Source organism: Pteronotus mesoamericanus, unplaced genomic scaffold (assembly GCF_021234165.1).
Source record: "Pteronotus mesoamericanus isolate MK-2021 breed Mesoamerican mustached bat unplaced genomic scaffold, CSHL_Meso_final scaffold_371, whole genome shotgun sequence".
NCBI lineage: Eukaryota > Metazoa > Chordata > Mammalia > Chiroptera > Mormoopidae > Pteronotus > Pteronotus mesoamericanus.
Window position 1 is genome coordinate 3,260,941 of NW_026555314.1, and position 19,257 is coordinate 3,280,197.

The 19,257-nt window shown below is 59.7% G+C and overlaps 1 protein-coding gene across 1 annotated transcript; it reads left to right on the plus strand.

The window, feature by feature from the left end:
• The first annotated feature begins 2,665 nt into the window (after window positions 1–2,665).
• On the plus strand, window positions 2,666–18,395 carry ROBO3 (roundabout guidance receptor 3). Its single transcript, XM_054592758.1, has 28 exons — window positions 2,666–2,825; window positions 5,685–6,011; window positions 6,379–6,536; window positions 6,978–7,098; window positions 7,190–7,328; window positions 7,603–7,730; window positions 8,006–8,130; window positions 9,313–9,484; window positions 9,797–10,002; window positions 10,214–10,295; window positions 10,579–10,744; window positions 11,100–11,266; window positions 11,737–11,858; window positions 12,059–12,284; window positions 12,492–12,613; window positions 12,861–13,032; window positions 13,149–13,334; window positions 14,180–14,203; window positions 14,286–14,328; window positions 14,510–14,649; window positions 14,958–15,152; window positions 15,287–15,425; window positions 15,558–15,770; window positions 16,146–16,297; window positions 16,408–16,518; window positions 16,726–16,887; window positions 17,374–17,569; window positions 18,305–18,395. Exons 1-28 carry the CDS (start codon window positions 2,666–2,668, stop codon window positions 18,393–18,395), a joined length of 4,245 nt encoding a protein of 1,414 aa, XP_054448733.1.
• The last annotated feature ends 862 nt before the right edge of the window (window positions 18,396–19,257 follow it).

Here is a 19,257-nt window from a genome sequence, read left to right on the forward strand (position 1 = left end):
ACTGGGGAGATGTAGGCAGGCAGTGAGGAGGTCGGAGGCAAATTCCTTCCAGAACTGCCCCTGGGCTGAGCCCCGGAGCAAAGCTGCACTTGGAAAGGTGCAGGGACATAAAGACAAAAGAGCACTGGGGGCTGTGTCCCCTGCTGGCCTTCTCTGCCCCGCCCCTCTCCGACCCAGGGCTCTAGGAATAGAGTGTGAATGGGGGGCGGGGGGGACTTAGGCTATGAGTGGGAGGTATTTATTCTCCAGGGCACCCCGGCTGAGTGCTCCACCCTCTTGGCGTTAGGTCTGAGTTGGTAAAGGGAGAGCATTCTGGAGATATGGAGAAGTACAAAGCAAAAAAGAGCAGAGAGAAACAAGAATAAACATGGGGAGAGGGAAGAGAGCCTGGAGGAGGTGTGAGGGTAGAAGAGGGATGGGAGATTTGGGCCGGGAGGTGCTGGAAAGAAGGAGAACGGCCCCGCCCGCCGTCTGTGCGGCCTCCACCCTCAGACGGCGGAGATCAGGAAGCAGCCTTGCCGGGGGCTAAGGCACAGCCTCCACTCAGGGAACCCTGAGCAAATACTCCCTGATCCCCACATAAAAGGCCAATTAACTGCGACGTCTCTGGGAACAAATCCGCTAACAGGGTGACAAGCCCCTAGACACCGGCAGGTCCTGTGTTTGCTGAGAGGCTGATGGGAGCAAATCAGGGGATTAGATGGGGCAGGAGCCACAAGGCAGGGTGCAGCTTCCTGTCTGCAGCAGCCCTCCCAGTCCTGCAGGACCCCGGGTTTCTGCCCCGGTTCAGCCTCTGGTGTGACAGAGCCCAGGTGACCCAGGACTGAGAATCTGAAGCCTCCAGGCAGAGCAGCTGAGGCCCGGAGTGGTGCTGTCTTCTAATTGGGATGGTCTTTCCAAATCTACCCCTTACCTGGATCTCTCTTACCTGAACACAACTTGGCCCTGGAGCAAGGGACAGGCATCAAAAGCCATCTGGTAGTAGACTGGTGCTTTCAAAGTAGGAAGGGTGTCGCTAGCCCTTTTTCCACCTACCCCCACTCTCAGCCTCAAGGTCTGCTGGGATTGACGCTGTCTGGGGGGAGGCCAGACTCCCAGCCCAGCTCCCACAGACAGGGCTGCCTGGCCCCCAAGGCCCCAGCACTTGGTGTTCCGGCCCTGCGATGTCATCAGCAGAGCTGCGGCAAGGGGGTAGGAAGGCACCTCAACACTGGTTAGGGGCCCCAAGGGCTGGCGTATGGATGGGAAGAGGCCAAGGCGCCCAGCCCATGAGAAAGTGTGGGGCTCACTTGAGGGCTGTCTGCCTGAGACACTCCAACCTTTGACTCCACTCACTCAGGAGGCTACGACTGTGGAACGTCCACTGCTCTGGGCCTAGACCTGTACTCCCGCCCCCTCCCCAGTCAGAAGGAGCTGCCCTCTGGAGGCGGTGTCATCACTCAGAGCCTGAGGGCTGAACCACAGCCCACCACTCAGCAATCTGCAGGGCTTTACCCCAGGCAAGGAGACTCTCTCCCTGATACCCCAAGGCCACCCTAGCCCAGGAAAGTGTGTATGTGGGAGGTGGGGTTGGGGGAGAGGGACTGGGAGTCAGTCAGGTGTAAAGAACGCCAGAAAAGTCAGAAGCAGCCTGGGACGGGGTCAGGGGTCATGTCCCCCACCCCGCTCCCCTGAACGACGCTATCAGGCCTGAACACAGTTGCACAAATTTTGCTTCCGCCCCATCTCTTCTCTTGCACTTGCCTTTAGAGAAGCAGTATTGCTCTTTGTCTTTGTCCTGCATTCCCTGTCTCCCCTTCAGTCTCCACAAAAAGGTGAAACAATTTAATAAAACATGTCGTGGAGGAGTGATGCAAAAGTATGCAAATCGCTGTGAGGTGCCTGGGTGTCCCTGGGCTTTCTCCCTCCAGTTCTATCCCTGCTCCGAGTCTCCTCCAGGATCTATTGGATTAGATCCTGTCCTGGCCTCTCCTTCACAAACCGGGTGCCTGCAGGCAAAGGGGTGGATGCGGTGGAATGGTTCTCCAGCCACCCCCAACTCCCGCCCTAAACCACCCCAGTGTCCCGCGTTTCCGCGGACAAATCTCGGGACCTGGGAAGAAACGGAAGCCAGGGTTTTGGGAGCTTGAGGAGCGATCCTGAGCTTTGCCTCAGTTTCCCTAAGGGTCGGGAAAAAGGAAGAAGGATTTCTGTTCCAAAGCCAGGCAGGACAGAGCCCAACAGAGCCTCCTGTCTCATCTCGAGGTCTTTAAGAAAGGAGGGGGACTCCAGCGGCGTGCAGAGCTCGACCCGGGGCTCGGGGCGGGGACTCCAACTTGCGCTAAAGTACTCTCGCCTCTCGCCCTGCCAGAGGCCGTCGGGGAGGGGGTGGGAGGGTAGAGAGTGTCGGATTAATCCCTTAATTACGCTGTGATCGGCGTGGCACCTGCTTTCCGCCGCCCAGCCCCCGGGGGACAGCGGCACCGAGGGGTGGAGAGAAGGACGAGGGAAGGAGGAGGGCACGCGGAGGCACGCGCGGCACCCGGGCGCCGGCCGGCGGGACAGCGGCACCGTGGCTGGGCCGGAGCGCAGAGGCTGTAGAGGGGCTTGCGGCTCCCGGCCCGCGGGTCTCAGACCCAGGGGCTGGGCCCCGAGCCCCCCGCCCCGGTCCAGGCCGGGTCGCGCGATGCTGCGCTACCTGCTCAAAACGCTGCTGCAGATGAACTTGTTCGCGGACTCCCTGGCCGGGGACGTGTCCAACTCCAGCGACCTGCTCTTCGGCTTCAATTCCTCGGGGACGGCGCTCAACCACAGCCTGCTGTCCCCGGGAGACCCCTCTCTCAACGGTAAGCCCCTGCCCCGTGGGGATGTCGGGTCCCGAGTGGGGTAGGGTAGGGGGCGGCGTGGAGGGGGAGACCAAGAGCTCCAGTGACACATCGGGACCGAGGGGCGCCTCCTGGTGCCTCCCCGGGCGGCGGGCACCCAGGGATGGCCTGGGGCGTTGAGCACCTGAGTGGGGCACCGGCCGAGGACGAGGGTTTGGAAGGCGGTGGCTGCTGAGTCCATCCGTCCGCACCTCCCCAGGCGGGGAGGGCCGTTGCTGGGGGTGGGCACGGTCGTCCCAGGAAGGGCCGGGACCCACTGCGGGAGGGCAACGGGGGGGCGCGGTCGTCGGCGGGCCTGGGCCGAGCCGCGCCACTTACGGACCCACCCAGGTCGCAGGTTCTCCCCAGGGTACCTAAGTTTGCCAAGAATTCACTTAGGACGAAAGTGAGGAAGCCAAAATGTTGGATGTGTTTGCTAAGAGCTCAACGCAGGCGGGGACCATTTCAGGAAACTTAGGAGTTTGCCTCTTAAGAGGTGGCCTCGCAGCCGGCCCACCCGGCAGAGCTGCGGCGGGCCCGCAGCGCCAGCGGCCCCGCAGTCAGCGCTAATTACGGTGATTAATAAATGGCTGAGACCGCGCGCTGCTCCAGCGCCGCGGGAGCCGGGGAGAGGCCCGCGCTCGCCCCCTGCCGGCCGCGCCGGGAACTCCCGCGTTCCCTGCCACCTTGGCCTGGTTCCTTCCCTCTGGTTCTTTCCCAGGCCGGATCAATCGGTCTCCTCCAACACGAGTCTAGGGTGAGCGATGTGCTGGAGACCCCAAGGCAGGAAGAAAGGGAACCTGGGCTCTGTGTGTGTCTCTCTGTGTGTGTGTGTGTGTGTGTGTGTGTGTGTGTGTGCATACTCCAGGTGCTGGGGAGAAGCCCCAGAGTCCCATTAGCATGACCGTTAGCTATTCATTAGCTTCTGTCGAAGCCTCTCCTGAGACCCAGGATGACAAGGAGAAAATTCCAGGGAAAGGGAGCCTGCAGATGTGTCTACAGGAATTAGGGGGAAAGGACCCGCCATCGAGGTGCGCTATGCATGGAGGAAGCGGGGAGGGAGCGGGGAAGGAGCTGGGATTCTCCCATCTTCTGACCTCCCAGGTTCCCAGGAGGTTCCGCTCAGAGCCCTGCTCACGGCTCCTCTCTCCCGCCAGGCGCGCTCACCCTGCGCTCCTACAGAGGGCTTTCACCCTGCGCTGCCTCGATGAGGTCTGTAGGAAAGGAATTGGTGGCCACATTTGTGGCGGAGGAAACGAACCAGAGATGGACAGTACCCCCGTGGTCACCAAATGGTCAGGCACAACAGGCCTGCCTGTTTCATTACATGCGATGGTTATGTGAAGGACACAGGGGCCTGGTGGAATCTGATTCAGGTAGAGACTGTAGGAGCCAAGATAAGGTCAAGAGGGCTGGGAGGAAGAACCCTTACTTAATCTTAGAGCCGTCATATTTCTTGAGCCTTCCCCGCAGTGCTTGGCATACATTGTGACAACCCTATCACTACTCCCACATTATAGATAAAGAAGCTGAGGCTCAGGGAAGTTCAGTAAGTTGCCCAAATTCCTACTGTAGTTAGTGTTGAAATTTGAGATTCATGCGCTAGCCCATTTCAGCCAACCCCTGAGTTCTTAACCATTTCAGTGCTGCTCACCAGGGGGGTTACCTAAACTGGGCCTGGGATGGGATGGAGGGGAATTGGGAGAGAATCAGAAGTTTCCATCTAGCAGGGAAATCGAGAAAATCACTATCTGCCTTAAGTGGGAGGGAAACCCATCTTCTTGTCCCTGACCCGTGAAAGACACTCTCCCCAGAAGAGCGCCACTAGGGGCAACCCAAGCAGCTTCCTCTCCGTCGGAACTTTGAAGAGTGGGGACGGGAAGTAAGACCTAGTCGCACACCGAGGCTAAAAGCAGAGTGCCAGCGGACTCTGGAGCACAGCGGGAGAAGCGGAGTGGGGATCGGGAGCTGAAGTTAGATAGACCCCTATTAGTAAAGGATCGAGATTGCACGAGGCGGCAGCGGCGCCTGCTGGCTGCCAGGGGTCACAAAGCCACTGTCGATGAAGCTGGGGTGTGTGAGCATGGAGGGCTCCAGGCTCCCGCGCCCCAAACCACCGCAGAAGACAAGCGAGCAGAAGTGTGTAGACCAGCGAGGGGCCGGAGCAGAGCAGGTGGTGAACGAATGAGAGGGAGCCAGGAACGGAGAGGAACTCTTTCCTCAATGGTTCTTAGCCTCTCTTAGCTACATCCACCTGGAGAACAATCCTCTGAAACCTGTGCCCTCTCAGAAGCGTGTTACTCACATTTCCACTACCATTTGCATTGGTTCAATTCCTGTGACTTCACAGGACTCTGAAACATGATTGTCTGGAGTGTCAACAAAAGGGCTCAGTCCTGATTCATAAGCTCCCAGGCCCAGCCACCACTCATGCCTTCCCTGTCCTGAGGGACCCCAGGCCTGGCCACATTCTCCAAATCACTGCCCGGGTTCGCGCTGAGAAGAACCCAATGTTGGCATTGGTGCCCGAGTTACAGAGCAAGGACGCCTGTGAACCAGTGCGGCTGGGGGAGGAAGCCAATCAGCTAGAGGCACGGGTGGCCCTTCACTCCCCACTAAACCTGGCTGGAGAGGAGACAAGTGTCCTGATCTCTCGACTTACCTGCTCATCTGTAGGCACCTCCTTTCCAGCCCAAGAATGTGGGACGTCTTCCTAGAAGATACCGGACCCTCCAGAGAGAGAGGGTGTGCAGCAGTGACAGACGAGGTCCTTTTTTCTCCAGAGCCTCCATCTTTCCCCAGCTTCCCGGTCTGAATGCTGTGTCCTTTCTATCCCACCAGGGACAAGGGTCGGGCCGGAGGACGCGATGCCGCGCATCGTGGAGCAGCCGCCAGATCTGCTGGTGTCGCGAGGCGAACCGGCCACGCTGCCCTGCCGTGCGGAGGGCCGGCCCCGGCCCAACATCGAGTGGTACAAGAATGGGGCGCGCGTGGCCACCGCGCGCGAGGACCCGCGCGCCCACCGCCTGCTTCTGCCCAGCGGCGCCCTCTTCTTCCCGCGAATCGTGCACGGGCGCCGCGCACGGCCCGACGAAGGTGTCTACACTTGCGTGGCGCGCAACTACCTGGGGGCGGCGGCTAGCAGGAACGCCTCGCTGGAAGTGGCAGGTGAACGCCCCGTCGTCAGCTGGTTGCTCTAGAGCCTGGAGGCCCGCAGGAGGCGGGACAGTCCAGTCCAGAGCTAGTCCCATCGCAGCCGGTGCAACATCTCCCTTTGGGACTCTGCCTTTGGTTTCTCATGCGCACGCCTGGGCCTGGTATTTTCGCACCTGTGGCGGCTCGGGAGGTGGGGGCGGGGCGACCGGTTATATTCACATACAGGGGTGGGCAAAAGCAGGTTTACGGCTGCATTGTGACCTTCTCTTGAGTTAATGAAGCTATTGAAATAATAACCTACATGTCTTTTTCTATACGTACAGCTGTAAACCTGCTTTTGCTCACGCCGGTATTCTGTGTTCTCTCTCGCTCTCTCCAGTCCTCCGCGATGATTTCCGGCAGCCTCCGGGGAACGTGGTGGCAGCAGTAGGGGAGCCCGCTGTCATGGAGTGCGTGCCCCCCCGCGGCCACCCGGAGCCCACGGTATCCTGGAAGAAGGGCGGCGCCCCAGTCAAGGAGGAGGAGGGAAGGATCACGGTGAGGGCCAGGCCAGGGGGCAGTAGGAGCGGCGGGCGCGGGGCGGGGGGCAGGTGGGGGACGCCGGGGGCCTGGCCCGGCCTCCTCCAGGGAGGAAAGCCTGAATCTACTGGTCTTGGAAGGCACGGAATGATGCTTGGGCGGTAAGGCAGGAGAGTTGAGACCAGGGTATCAGCTGCCTAGAGGCTGAGAGTGAGCTGTGGAGTGAGGGATAAATGAGGACAGGAAGGATGAATTCGGGGTAAGACGGTGGGGAGCATGATGCCCCAGGGACCCGTGGGAGAAAAGACAACCTGATCCCCACCTGGGGCAAAACAATGATTCCTTATGTAAAATGGGTTTACTTGACTGGTTTTCTTCATGAGTTGGTTGGGAAAAATCCAATAAATCAATGTGCTTCGATGGCTATAAAGGACCCAAGTCACTGTTATTACTCCGCAGATTCGAGGAGGGAAGCTGATGATGTCACATACACACAAGAGCGATGCAGGGATGTATGTGTGTGTGGCCTCCAACATGGCGGGAGAGCGGGAGAGCGGGGCGGCCGAACTGGTGGTACTGGGTAGGCACACGGGGTTCTGGAGTTAGGGGAGCGTGGAGCCTGGGGGGGTGGGGGCTGTGCAGACCTCCGACTGTTCACTCCCACCCCACAGAGCGTCCCTCATTCCTGCGGAGACCGGTGAATCAGGTGGTCCTGGCGAATGCCCCTGTGGGTTTCCCATGTGAGGTGCAAGGGGATCCCCCCCCTCGTCTACACTGGCGCAAGGAGGATGGAGAGCTGCCCACAGGCAGGTGAGAATCCCCTTGCTCCTGCCTGTGAGGAGACCCACCAGCTCAAGAGTGTACCCTGCCCTAGAAAACTGGAAGGCAGATACCTCCTCAGACAGAGGAGTCTGTCCGCACAGCCTGCGGCCCCGCCCTATCCAGTACCCACCTCCATTCATAGAGCTGCTGTCCCTGCTGAGGCCTGCCTTGTCTATGTACCCTGCCCTGGTGTCTGTCCTGGGGGAGACAGGAGGGGTCTGTAGCTATGGCCAACCCAGCCTGGGGGCGGGGAGTGGAGCAGGTATGAGATCCGGAGGGACCACAGCCTTTGGATTGGGCGTGTGAATGCTGAAGATGAGGGGACGTACACCTGCGTGGCGGAGAACAGCGTGGGCCGAGTGGAAGCGTCTGGCTCCCTCAGTGTTCACGGTGAGGCCCCGCCTGGGACTGCCTGCGGCAAGGGTGAAGTGAGGCAAGGTGGCGGGTGGGCCGAAGGAGAACATGAGGGAGAAAGGGCAGGCGGGAGATGTGGGGTCCCCTGAGACTTGTAGGGGAGAGAGGAGATACCTAAACAGTCTTGAGCAACAGATGGGTCAATGTCTGTTTCTAGTTAAGCCAAGCTTGGCTTCTCTCTCTTGTTCCCTCAACCTTCCTTCTTGGTACCCCTGACTCCCTGTTCCTTTTTCTCCCCTCCTTCTTGCCAGTCCCACCTCAGCTGGTGACGCAGCCCCAGGACCAGGTGGCAGCTGCTGGAGAGAGAGTGACTTTCCACTGTGAGACCAAAGGAAACCCCCCGCCTGCCATCTTCTGGCAGAAGGAGGGAAGTCAGGTAGGTGCCAGCTCCACGGGCCTTCCGCTCAGCTCCCTGTCTGGGTCTTAGCCTCCCTCCTTCTACGCTCTGCAAACTTCTGTCGGGGCTCTGCTTTACCTTTGGTCCTCCCGGAGATGTTTGCATGTTATTTAGGAGGATTAAATAAGATTATGATTATAAAAAGGCCTGGAACATATCCAACACTTTTAAGATAAATGACACTATATTTAGGTGGAAGGGAACAATCCTGTATAGAAATCCCTTGGAATCTTTCTCTTTGGGTCAAGGCTGTCCAGAGGATGCAGCAAATCCAATTAGATCCCTCATTCCCCAGACCCCTGGCACCTGGGCTGGCATACACTGCTCTGGAGAGCAAGTGGCGCTGCACCGAAGCTGCTCAGGGTAGAGCCCGACATGCTCTTCTATTTATTAGAGGCCTCCACCAGGGGGCGCCCAGAGTCATCCCTCTTCAATGTTAGGAAACAAATCCCAGAAAAGGCATCCGGAATGAACATTAACTGAAGTTACAACTTAAGTACCTTCCTGTAAGAGAAGGGTGGGAATCTTGCTACTAAAAAACAAGATCAGTATAATAAAATGAGTTGGATTAACCCCACCCCATTGGGAAACCAGGCCACCTATTACCTCATTCCAAATCTGTTCCCAACGTCTTCTCTAGCATCTGAGTCTGCTGCATTTTCCTTAGATTCCAAAGTGAATAAAAACGCATACAGTAGTAGAGGGTGGGAGTGGGTATCAGTCAGGGGCTCAGCATGGTGCCATTTACCCTGAGACCCAGATCTACCTCACTACCTTCCTGTGTATGTATCTAATGTAAGATGTTAGAGCCAGAAAGAAGGGGAAGATACTGAGTGTTTATCATGCAATGTATTAAAAGAGTTTTTCATATTTTACTTCATTTAGTCTTCATAACTATCCTCTGAGAGTCATATTTGGGGAAATTGGGGCTCAGGAAGCTTAAATAGCTTGTACAGGGCTGGGAAGTACATCCCAAGATCATCTAATGAAATCGCTCATTTTTGTGAATAGGTTTAACTAGTTTGCCCACGGTCACATAATTGGCTGGGGACAGAGCACGAATCAGAACCTTAGAAATGCTCTGCATGCGGGTGCTGATGGGGACGGGGAACCCCCTGCCACCACCTGCTCATCCCCTACCTTGGTTCCTTGCTCTTCCAGGTCCTGCTTTTCCCCAGTCAGTCCCTTCAGCCCACAGGGCGCTTTTCAGTCTCCCCCGGAGGCCAGCTCAGCATCATGGGAGTGCAGAGCGGGGACGCTGGCTACTATGTGTGCCAGGCTGTCAGTGTGGCTGGCAGCGTCCTGGCCAAGGCCCTGTTAAAGGTAAAAGGAGGTATGTGCGTAAGCAGATAAGACAGGACGTGCTCAGGAAGGAAATGATGGCTTAAAGGGATCTGTTTTTCTCGGACTCTCTACAACGCGTCTGCAAGGGGAGGGGCGTGCTCCTGAGACCTGTCCTTGAAGTTTGGGAATTAGGCACAGAACTCACTAACCGGTGGCTGGTCCCAGGCAGAGACGACAGCTGGTTTTGGAAGCCACATATCTGGGGGAGGGAGAGATGTGACGGAGCTGAGAATGAGGACAAGGCACTGGTTGCCTGAACCTAGGATCCTCCTCTGAGGTACCCAAGTTTCTCCTCTCTCAGCCTCGATGGATGGGCTGCCGCCCATCATCCTCCAGGGACCAGCAAATCAGACGCTGGCACTTGGCTCCTCCGTGTGGCTGCCATGCAGAGTGACCGGGAACCCTCAACCTAGTGTCCAGTGGAAGAAGGATGGGCAGTGGCTGCAGGGGGATGACACCCAGCTCAACCTGATGGCCAATGGTACCCTGTACATTGGCAACGTGCAGGTGAGTCTCACCCTGGGGCCCCAGTACCTGAGAACTCCCAACTGGCCTGGTGTGTAAGTCCCCGCCGGGGCTCGAACTCCATTCTCCACCTCTGCTCTCTCAGACCCCTGGGAGTGTACACCGTGCTCCCCATCCTTCTGAATCCGCACCTCCCCCTCGTGTCCTGCCTTGTCCCGCGCCCAGTTTGCCAGCCCTCTCCCCTCTCCTACAGGAGCCACACATGGGCTTCTACAGCTGCGTGGCCCAGAGTGCCATGGGGGAGGCCACCTGGAGCGCCTGGCTCAGGAGGCGGGGTGCGTTTTCCTTTGTTCCCCTCTTTGCTAGAGCTGTTCCTTGAAGGCAGTCAGTACTCGCCAAAACCCAGGGCTGCTTTTATCTTCCCTGTGCCATGGCCCTGGTAGTGGGAGGCGGAGGAAGGCGGGAGTGGTGTCCTTGGGAGGCGGATGTGAGTAGCGGTTTGTGCGCTGTGTCCCTCTCTCCACCGTCACCACCGTCACAGCTCCACGGCTCCTCTGGGAAGAAGGCAGGTCACATTCTTCCCCCATTCTTCTACTTAACATTATCTCTTCACTGCAGAAGATGGGGGAGAATTACCAGAGCCGTCTGCAGGACCCAGTACCCCTCCGGGGCCTCCCTCTCAGCCAGTGGTCACTGAGGTCACCAAGAACAGCGTTACCCTGACCTGGAAGCCCAGCTCGCAGGCTGGGGCCACAGTTACCTCCTATGTGATAGAGGCCTTCAGGTACAGAGAAAGTTTTGAGTGCAAACTTGGAAAGTTAAAAGGAGGGGACCCTGTGTCCTTAGGGTCTTTGCCATTGTGGGGAGAGGTTTGCCAGTTCCCTCTCCCAGGGTGAGGAGGCGGTAGGGGGGCCATGAAGAATGGATGAACCCTGGCTGGTGTGGCTCAGTGGACTGAGTGCAGGCCTGCGCATCAAAGGGTCGCTGGTTCAATTCCCAATGTTCCCAGCTGGGGGGCGCACGAGAGGCAGCCACACGTTCATGTTTCTCTCCCTCTCTTAAAAAAAAAAAACGGTTGAGATGGAGTAGGCTGGAGGTCCCTGGGCTCAGACAAGTCTGTCACTTCATTCCCAATGCAGCCCAGCAGCTGGCAACACATGGCGGACAGTGGCAGACGGTGTGCAGCTGGAGACACACACCGTCAGTGGCCTACAGCCCAACACCATCTACCTGTTCCTGGTGCGAGCTGTGGGAGCCTGGGGCCTCAGTGAGCCCAGCCCCGTCTCTGAGCCTGTCCGCACCCAGGGTACGGTCAGGGTCCCTGGCTCACGGGTATGATAGCACCCCTCCCGCAAAGCATGGCACCATGGCAACTCCTTCCTGCTGTGCCAGGGCTGTACTGGCGGCTGGCCTGAAACAGGTGGCCATGCTTCCCTCTCACTAAGGGAACAAGAGAAGAAGGAGGAGGAGGAAAGGGAGGGAAGCAGGAGGAGGGGAGGGAAGGGGCAAGGAGGAAAAAGGAGGGGAAGAGAGAGAGAGAGAGTCAGTGGCAGGGGGCGGGGTGATTCAGCCACGGGTGGCTCTTCACTTTGGAGTCTCTTTACCCACCACGCATGTAGAGCGTCAGCACTTTCCCCCACCAGCTCCCCTTGACCCTGGGCTGAGCACTGAGTAGCACGGTCTGGGGGGCGGGGTGGAGGCAGGACTTACAGCGCAGGGTGGGTCCTGACTCCTCGTCCCTGCTGGCCCTTGCTGAGTGGGCTCTCTGGTCAACAGACAGCAACCCATCCAGGCCAGCAGAGGATACATGGGGACGCCGGCCAGGACTGGCTGAAGTGGCTGTGCGTATGCAGGAGCCTATAGTCCTTGGGCCGCGGACCCTGCAGGTGTCCTGGACCGTGAGTGTGGCACAGGGATGAGGTGAAGGGCACAGACAGCGGTGGGGGATGTAGGGGCCTCCAAGAATGGGCACAGGAGAATGGGAAGCAAGGGGCTGGGGAGGCTGGGCAGATGGAGGAGGGGCTGGGCCCGGCGGCCCTGAGCGGCCCTGAGCGGCCCTAGCCCCTCCTGGTGCGCTCCCCCTCCTTGTCTCCTGCAGGCCGATGGCCCGGTCCAGCTGGTGCAAGGTTTCCGGGTGTCTTGGAAGGTCTCAGGTCCTGATGGGGGGAGCTGGACAGTGCTGGACCTACAGTCCCCAAGCCAGCAAAGCACTGTGCTAAGAGGACTCCCCCCAGGGACCCGAATTCAGATCAAGGTGCAAGCCCAAGGCCAGGAGGGGCTGGGTGCAGACAGTCTCTTGGTGACTGGGAGCATTCCCGAGGAGGGTAAGGGGGTGGGGCAGGAGCTGCTGCATGCACCAGGGTAGGGGGAGTGGGAGTGGGGGAGGGTGGACGTCTGCAGGGGGGAGCAGGGCAGGTGGGTGGGAAGGGGGTGCCTTAGTTCCCCAAGACGTTAGAGCTGGGAGAGGGGAGCTTGGGGCCTGAGGGGCAGCGTGCAACGACTGTGTCCTGACCACGTTCCACCCTGGCCAGCCCCCAGTGGTCCCCCCCAGGGCGTGGCAGTAGCCTTGGGGGGTGAAGGCAACAGCAGTATCACTGTGTCCTGGGAACCTCCGCTCCTCTCCCAGCAAAATGGGGTCATCAAGGAATACCAGGTACAGGGTGTAGGAAGGGACTGGGTGGGAGGGAGAGGAGGACCTAGGGCTAGGATTAGGAAGGGGCCTAGAGCTAGCTGGCTTAGCGGCTGCGGCCGAGGTTCTGAGAGGGGAGAGAGGTTTCAGGGTTCCCTCTAGGCTGAATTACGCCTGGCGAAGCCCCCCGGAGCCGTTCAGAGCGTCAAGTTCCCACATGAGGCCAAATTTCTCGTTTCTGACTGTCCAACCTGGGTCTTGGCCCTCCCAGATCTGGTGCCTGGGGAATGAGAGCCGCTTCCACCTCAATCGGTCGGTGGCAGGCTGGGCGCGCTCTGCGGTGCTCCAGGGACTGCTGCCGGGTGTCCCCTACCGGACCCAGGTCGCAGCGGCCACCAGCGCTGGCGTTGGCGTGGCCAGTGCCCCGGTGTCTGTGCAGCTGCGTGAGTCTGGCCGTTGGGGGTGGTGGGCGAGCGGGGCTGGGAAGTTAAGGCTTGGCTCCCGGAATGGCTCCTGGGTTTCCAGGCCCCTACGCCGCTCATGGCTCTGACCCCTACAGCGACCCCACCGGAACTGGAGCCCGCGCTCGAGGTGGGCCAGGGGCTGGCGGAGCGGCTGGCCAGGGTGCTGCGGGAGCCGGCCTTCCTGGCGGGCGGTGGCGCGGCCTGCGGGGCGCTGCTCCTCGGGCTCGGTGGCGCCCTCTGCCGGCGCCGCAGGCAGCGCAAGGAGCTGAGCCACTACACAGGTGAGAGGCGACGCGGGCCAGGGCACGCACCGCGGATCGAGGAGCCTGACGAACGCTGGGGGAAAAGAGCCTTTCTCGGAGGGGGCGGGACTCGGAGGGGGCGGGGCCTGAATCTGGGGGCGGGGTAAGGCTTGCCCTTAAGACTTTTTTTTAAAAAACCTGGCAAGGATTTATTAGGAAGCTTATTAGTCACAGTGAATGGAAAGCCATGGACAGAAGAACCGAGATCTCCAGATTCTGGCATTGGGCGTAAAACACTAGTTAGAAGATAGCAAACGCTAAGGATGTCCCAAGGGGGATCTTACCTAAGTCCCAATCTGGTTACTTCGCCCAGAGATACCCACAAATATAGAAAGAAGACGCCCACGCTCTCCCCAGGCTGCTTACCTGGGCAATCGGTGTCAATAAACGGGGGGGCCGGGGGGGGGGCGGTGAGGGGCGGGCGAGTCTGGAGAAGAAGTGCACTCGCTGGGGAGGGCCTGGCGGGAGGGGTATGGCCAGGGGCCCAGGCAGTAAATTGCCAGGCGGGCGTTTGGGTGGAGGAGCTGCTCTCCGCAAGCTGGAGACCGCGTCCTTCTGTCCCCTGGTAAGGGGCGAGTCTGGAGGGGTCTGAGACCCCCTGGAGCGGTGGCTCCCAATCTTGGCTACACGTGGGAATCACGTGCGGAGCTTCAAAAAATACCGGTGCCCGAGTCCCTCTCAGCCGAGGAATTGGGCTGAAATGGTCCAGGGTGCGGCCTGGGTGGTGGAATTGGGACGGGGCCAAGGAGTGGACCAGAGTGTGGATATTTCTGACCCTTTCCCCGTTTCTCCTCTTCTTTCTCCCGTGGGATCCTTTTCGGAAGCCTCCTTTGCCTACACACCTGCAGGTAAGCGGCCGCGGACGGCCCCGTGGGGTTCAGACCCCAGCACGGGCCCGACTCTCATCCAGTCTCCGCTCACCCTCCCCAGTGTCCTTCCCACACTCAGAGGGCCTCTCGGGAGCCGGTTCCAGGTAATTGTCTCAACACACCTCCCAAGGACAGTCCCCTCCACCTTCCTCTCCAGGCCTCACCGCCCCCTCTGCCGCAGACATTCACCACTACCACTGCCCTCCGGCCCGGACCGCGCCCGCCCCTCTGTTCTCCCTGGCCTCTCCAGGCTCTGCATCCCAACGTTCACATGCTCTCCCTCAGGCCACCCGTGGGCCTTGGCCCTGCTCCCTACCCTTGGCTGGCAGACTCCTGGCCCCACCCATCTCAAAGCCCCTCAGCCCAGGAGCCCAGGGGGAGCTGCCGCCCCAGCAATCCCGACCCAGACGACAGATATTACAATGGTGAGGAGTTCTAATTCCCTCAGGGGCCCACCTGGCCCCAGCACCCTCCTCTCCTCTCCCTACGGGGGGCGCACTGCAGGGGGCTGAGGAGCCCTAGTGTTCCTGAGGCTGGTCAGCCCCCAGGAGGATGTGAGTCGGGGGAGTGGCCCTCATGCCTCGCCTGTACCCCGGTTTGGGAAGCAAGGTCTGCGGCCGGGAAAGACGCCATCTGGTGGGATTTCCCTTTGCCCTCCATTCTCCTGTTGTCCTCTGTGTTTCTGTGTCTGCCCCCGCCTCCTCCCCTGCGCCCCCCTCTTTCTCCTCCTCAGAGGCTGGAATCTCCCTCTACCTGGCTCAGACGGCCCGGGGCACTGCCGCCTCTCCCGAGGGTCCTGTCTATAGCACCATTGACCCCGCTGGGGAGGAGCTGCAGACCTTCCACGGGGGCTTCCCTCCCAACTCCTCAGGGGACCTGGGCAGCTGGAGCCCCTATGCTCCCCCAGAATGGAGCCAGGGAGACAGCGGTACGACTCCAGTTCCTCATGCCCCGCACCTCCCCTCTGGGGCCTGGCCCGGCACTTCCTTCTGATGTGTCTCATCTTGGCCTCCTTCCTGCCCGTCCTGGTCCTGGTGGTGTACCCTGTCCTACTCGCCTCAGGACCCAGGGGAGGCAAAGCCAAGCTTCTGGGGAAACCCGTGCAGGCGCCTTCCCTCAGCTGGCCAGAGGCCTTGCCACCCCCTCCTCCTTCTTGTGAGCTGAGCGGCCTGCAGGGGCCCGAGGAGGAGCTCGAGGGCAGGTAAGGATGTGTACCTTGCCGCAGATGCCCCGCACCAGCCCAGCGCCCCCTGCCGGGGAGGGCAGAGAGCTGGGAGAGGAAGGGACGGGGCGGCAGGAAGGCCATCCCCACGCTCCCACGTCTCTTCCGCAGCTCAGAGCCAGGAGAGTGGTGCCCGCCAGTGCCTGAGAGGAGCCACCTGGCAGAGCCCAGCTCCAGTGGAGGGTGCTTGGTCCCTGCGTCCCGCGGGGAGACCCCCTCTCCCACACCTTCCTATGGACAGCAGTCCACAGCCACTCTCACCCCCTCACCTCCTGACCCTCCCCAGCCCCTCACTGACACTCCCCATCTCCACCAGACGCCCAGGTAGGGAGGCCGAGAGCCCCTTGCGCATTATAGGCCCTCAGTACATATCTCTTCAGTGGATGGATGGATGGATGGATCTGGGCTACAGAGGTCTCGGGGCCGTAGGAGGGTAGAAGTGTGATTGGGGGAGGAACCGGAGGCTAACAAGGTCTCTCGCCCCCTTCAGACTGTTTCCCCATTGGAGTGACTTTGCAGACTCCCGGAGCATTTCAAAGACACGGCTTTCCTCATGCTCTGCTAGCCCAGGAGCCCGGTGGGGGCTGGCTGTTTGTCATCCATCTGAGTATTAGGCTGCGTGTCTAACACAGTGCCTGACACATAGTAGGCACTTAGTGTTGTCGAGGGAACAAATGCTAAGGCCTTATGTCATTGCAGGAGGGTGCCTCTTGAACCAAGTCCCCCTCTCAGTGTGTCCCAGCCCGCTCTGAACAGCCACGAAGCGAGGCCTGCTGGCCTGGTGGCTGGCCCCACAGCCTCCCAGCACCTCAGCCCCAGCCCTGTCCCCAGCACGGCCAGCAGTGCCCCAGGTGAGTCTGTGGAGCCTCAGCTCACCCCGCTGCCCCCACTCCCGAGCTCGATCACCCTTCTCCCCAGACCTTCTCTCACGTTGCACCTCTCCCATCTCCTGATGCCCCAGGGAGGGCCCGACAGGTGCCTGGGGGGATCACGCCCCCACTCCAAGGGCTCCGTGCCCAAATTCGGAAGAAACCTAAGGCTGTTCCCTACAGACGGGAGCACAGTCCTGGGGGTAAGGGGGCCCTGAGCCAGGGGAAGGGTGACAGTCAGCAGTGGAGACGGGCGGAAACCAAGGGTGAGGGCTGGAGGCTGGAGGTGGGGGGCAGGCCAACCCAAATCCTAGGCTGTTCATTCGCAGCCTGCTGGTGCCAGGGAATGGGGGTGGGAGAGGCTGGTACCAGGGAAACAGGAGGCTCTGCTGAAACAGGCCTCTCCCCAGACTTGCCCCCACCACCCCTGCCGCCGCCGGAGGAAGAGGCAAGCTGGGCCTTCGGGCTGAGGGCAGCGGGCAGCATGTCCTCCTTGGAACGGGAGCACAGCGGGGAGAGAAGAGCCATGCAGGCGGGGGCCCTGGGAAACCACCGGGGCCCCCTCCCGGACGGTGAGCAGGGCCAGGGCGGGCTGGAGGGCCACTTCTAGGTAAAGCTGGCCTTTAGGACTGCAGGCTGATGGTCCAGTACAGCCGGTACCATCGATGGACTGATTGCAACCCAGCTCACCCCTCGCTTTCAACTGGGTCCATGAATTTGATCAACACCAAAGGCATTTGTTTCTGCCTCTGAGCAAAATCCCCTGAGCTTCCCAAGTTGTACCCTTTCTCAGGACTGAAGCCCCCATGAGAGAAGTATAGGGGTTGGGTGTTTTGTCCCTCCTTTCCCAAGGACGGGGTTCCCTGCAGGGCTCTGAACACGTTATGTCAAGGCCGTGGGCTGGGCATGCTGCTTCTCAGCCCCGACGATGATCCGAGCGTTTTGCCTGCCCTCAACTCTTCTTTCAGAGCTGGGGTGGTGGCTGGGGTGGCTCAGGGAGCCGGTGGTGGTGCCCTGCCCCTGCCTGCGCCCAGCTACCCTTGTCTCTTGTGCTGCAGAAGAGGCCTGGCTCCCTTACAGCCGACCAAACTTCCTGTCCCGGGGCCAGGCCACCAGCACCTGTTCCACCGCAGGCAGCAACTCTTCCAGAGGCTCAGGCAGCTCCCGGGGCTCCCGGGGCCCTGGCCGGAGCCGGAGCCGAAGCCGGAGTCAGAGCCAAAGGCCAGGGCGGAAATGCCGAGAGGTGGGGGCTAGGTGGGGGCTAGGTGGGGGCTGGGCAAAACTGAGAGTGGAGGCTTCGGGAGAGTGGACGAAGGGATGACTGGAAAGAGGAGGATGGAAAAGGGCTTGCAGGGTGTGGAAAGGAGGGGGTTCAGGGATCCTGGAGAAGAGTGACAAAGGGTCAAGGCAAGATGACACATTTTAGAGGAGGCTGAGGTCCCACAGAAGTGGATAAGGTGAGAGGCTGATGAGAAAGAGGCACATCCCCTCCCGTGGCCTGTTTGCTCTGGGCCAGGTCTTGCAAACCTGTCTCTCTCTCTCTCTCTCTCTCAATCTCTCTCTCTCTCTCTAGGAACCAAGATAACCCTTGAGATAGCCCTTGATGTGAATATCAGCAGTTCCATGGGGAAAGGCTTGTCCCTGGGCCAGGAGCCTGGAGGGGAGCCCCTCCCCTGGGAAATGAGGGGGTGCAAAGAGGAGCAGGGAGGGGTCTCTTTCCTCCCAGCAGTGACAATAGGCCTCCCTAAAGAATGGCGTAGGAGCCAGAGAGACAGCTCTTTCATTTCTATCTCTTCCCGCCTGAGACCCATTTGTAAAAAAGACAATAAAGAGTCTGACGAGAGTCCTGGGCCATGTGTCTGGTTTTGTGCAGGATGTGGGGAAAATGGCGGCCGTGAGGGGGCATCTATCAACGCGCTTCCCTTTGAAGTTCTCTGTCAAAACTCTACATGAGGACAGGGCTGAGACCCGACCTGTCCTGCCTCGCAGAGGAGTTGAAGTCATTGTCCCCCCAGTTACAACCAGAGGGACTTTCCAAATGACCAACCAGAAGAAACTTGTCCTGCTCTCTGAGAACTAAGCCAGGCCCTCCCTTAGTGCCTCCTCGGGGGTGACTCTTCTCTCGTGCAAGGAAATATGCCCTGGTAATAATAATTTTTACAACTCAAAGAAGGGGCGCTCATTGGGAAAACCCTGTTCAAGAAGGAAAAACAGGCTTTTCGAACCCCCGACCCCTCCTCACAGAGGGTGTGTGCGAACAGGCAACTCCTGGTCCGCTTTGGCCAAGATGTGATCAGTTTTGCTGGAACAGAATTTTAAAACCTTTTGGCTATGAATGCTATAGTCCCTGCCACCCTCTCACACACAGACACTGTCACTCACTGGTTAGCTGAGGTCCCTGTCCCTCCTGTTCGCTCTTCCCCGGCTCAGCAACCTCCCTCAGCCCTCAGGGTACTGCCCCTGCCCTCTGGGCCCAGGCTCTGACCTCTCCTGCCACTTTGACCCAAGTGCGTACAAATCCCTTTTCCTCGTTGGGTCTAGCAAGGAGGGTTGGAATGTTTTTAGAAGGAATTTTACCAGGAAGCTAAAAGAAAAGCAAAATCCATAAAAGGAAAAGCAATTAGAGAGGAAGGATGTGTATCTGCAGCACTGGTTACACCCCTACCCTGACCCAGCCCAGGCCGCACCCCTGCAGCCCGGCCTGGCCAGGGGACAGTAGTCCCGGCAGCACCGGGCCCCCAGGCCTGCCTTGCTCAGCCTCCAAAGTACAGTGGCCCCTGTAGAGCTTCTGGAGTTTGGGGCATTATCACCGTCTTTCCAAAGGACCCTCCCTGAAGTGTCTCCCTCTGGCCCTGGTCATGTTCAGCACATCCCCCCAACTTGAGGGTTCTGCCCTTGACCTTTCCTGCTGGGCAAGGAAGGTGCCACCACCTGCTCTCAGT

What these genes read in the sequence shown, in the direction of transcription:
- ROBO3 (XM_054592758.1), top strand. Translation starts at nt 2,666, where the DNA reads ATGCTGCGCTACCTGCTCAAAACGCTGCTGCAGATGAACTTGTTCGCG. An exon ending in CGCCTGGCTCAGGAGGCGGG is followed by an intron (nt 10,296 to 10,578) that starts GTGCGTTTTCCT and finishes TCTTCACTGCAG; the next exon opens with AAGATGGGGGAGAATTACCA. An exon ending in GGGTCATCAAGGAATACCAG is followed by an intron (nt 12,614 to 12,860) that starts GTACAGGGTGTA and finishes TGGCCCTCCCAG; the next exon opens with ATCTGGTGCCTGGGGAATGA.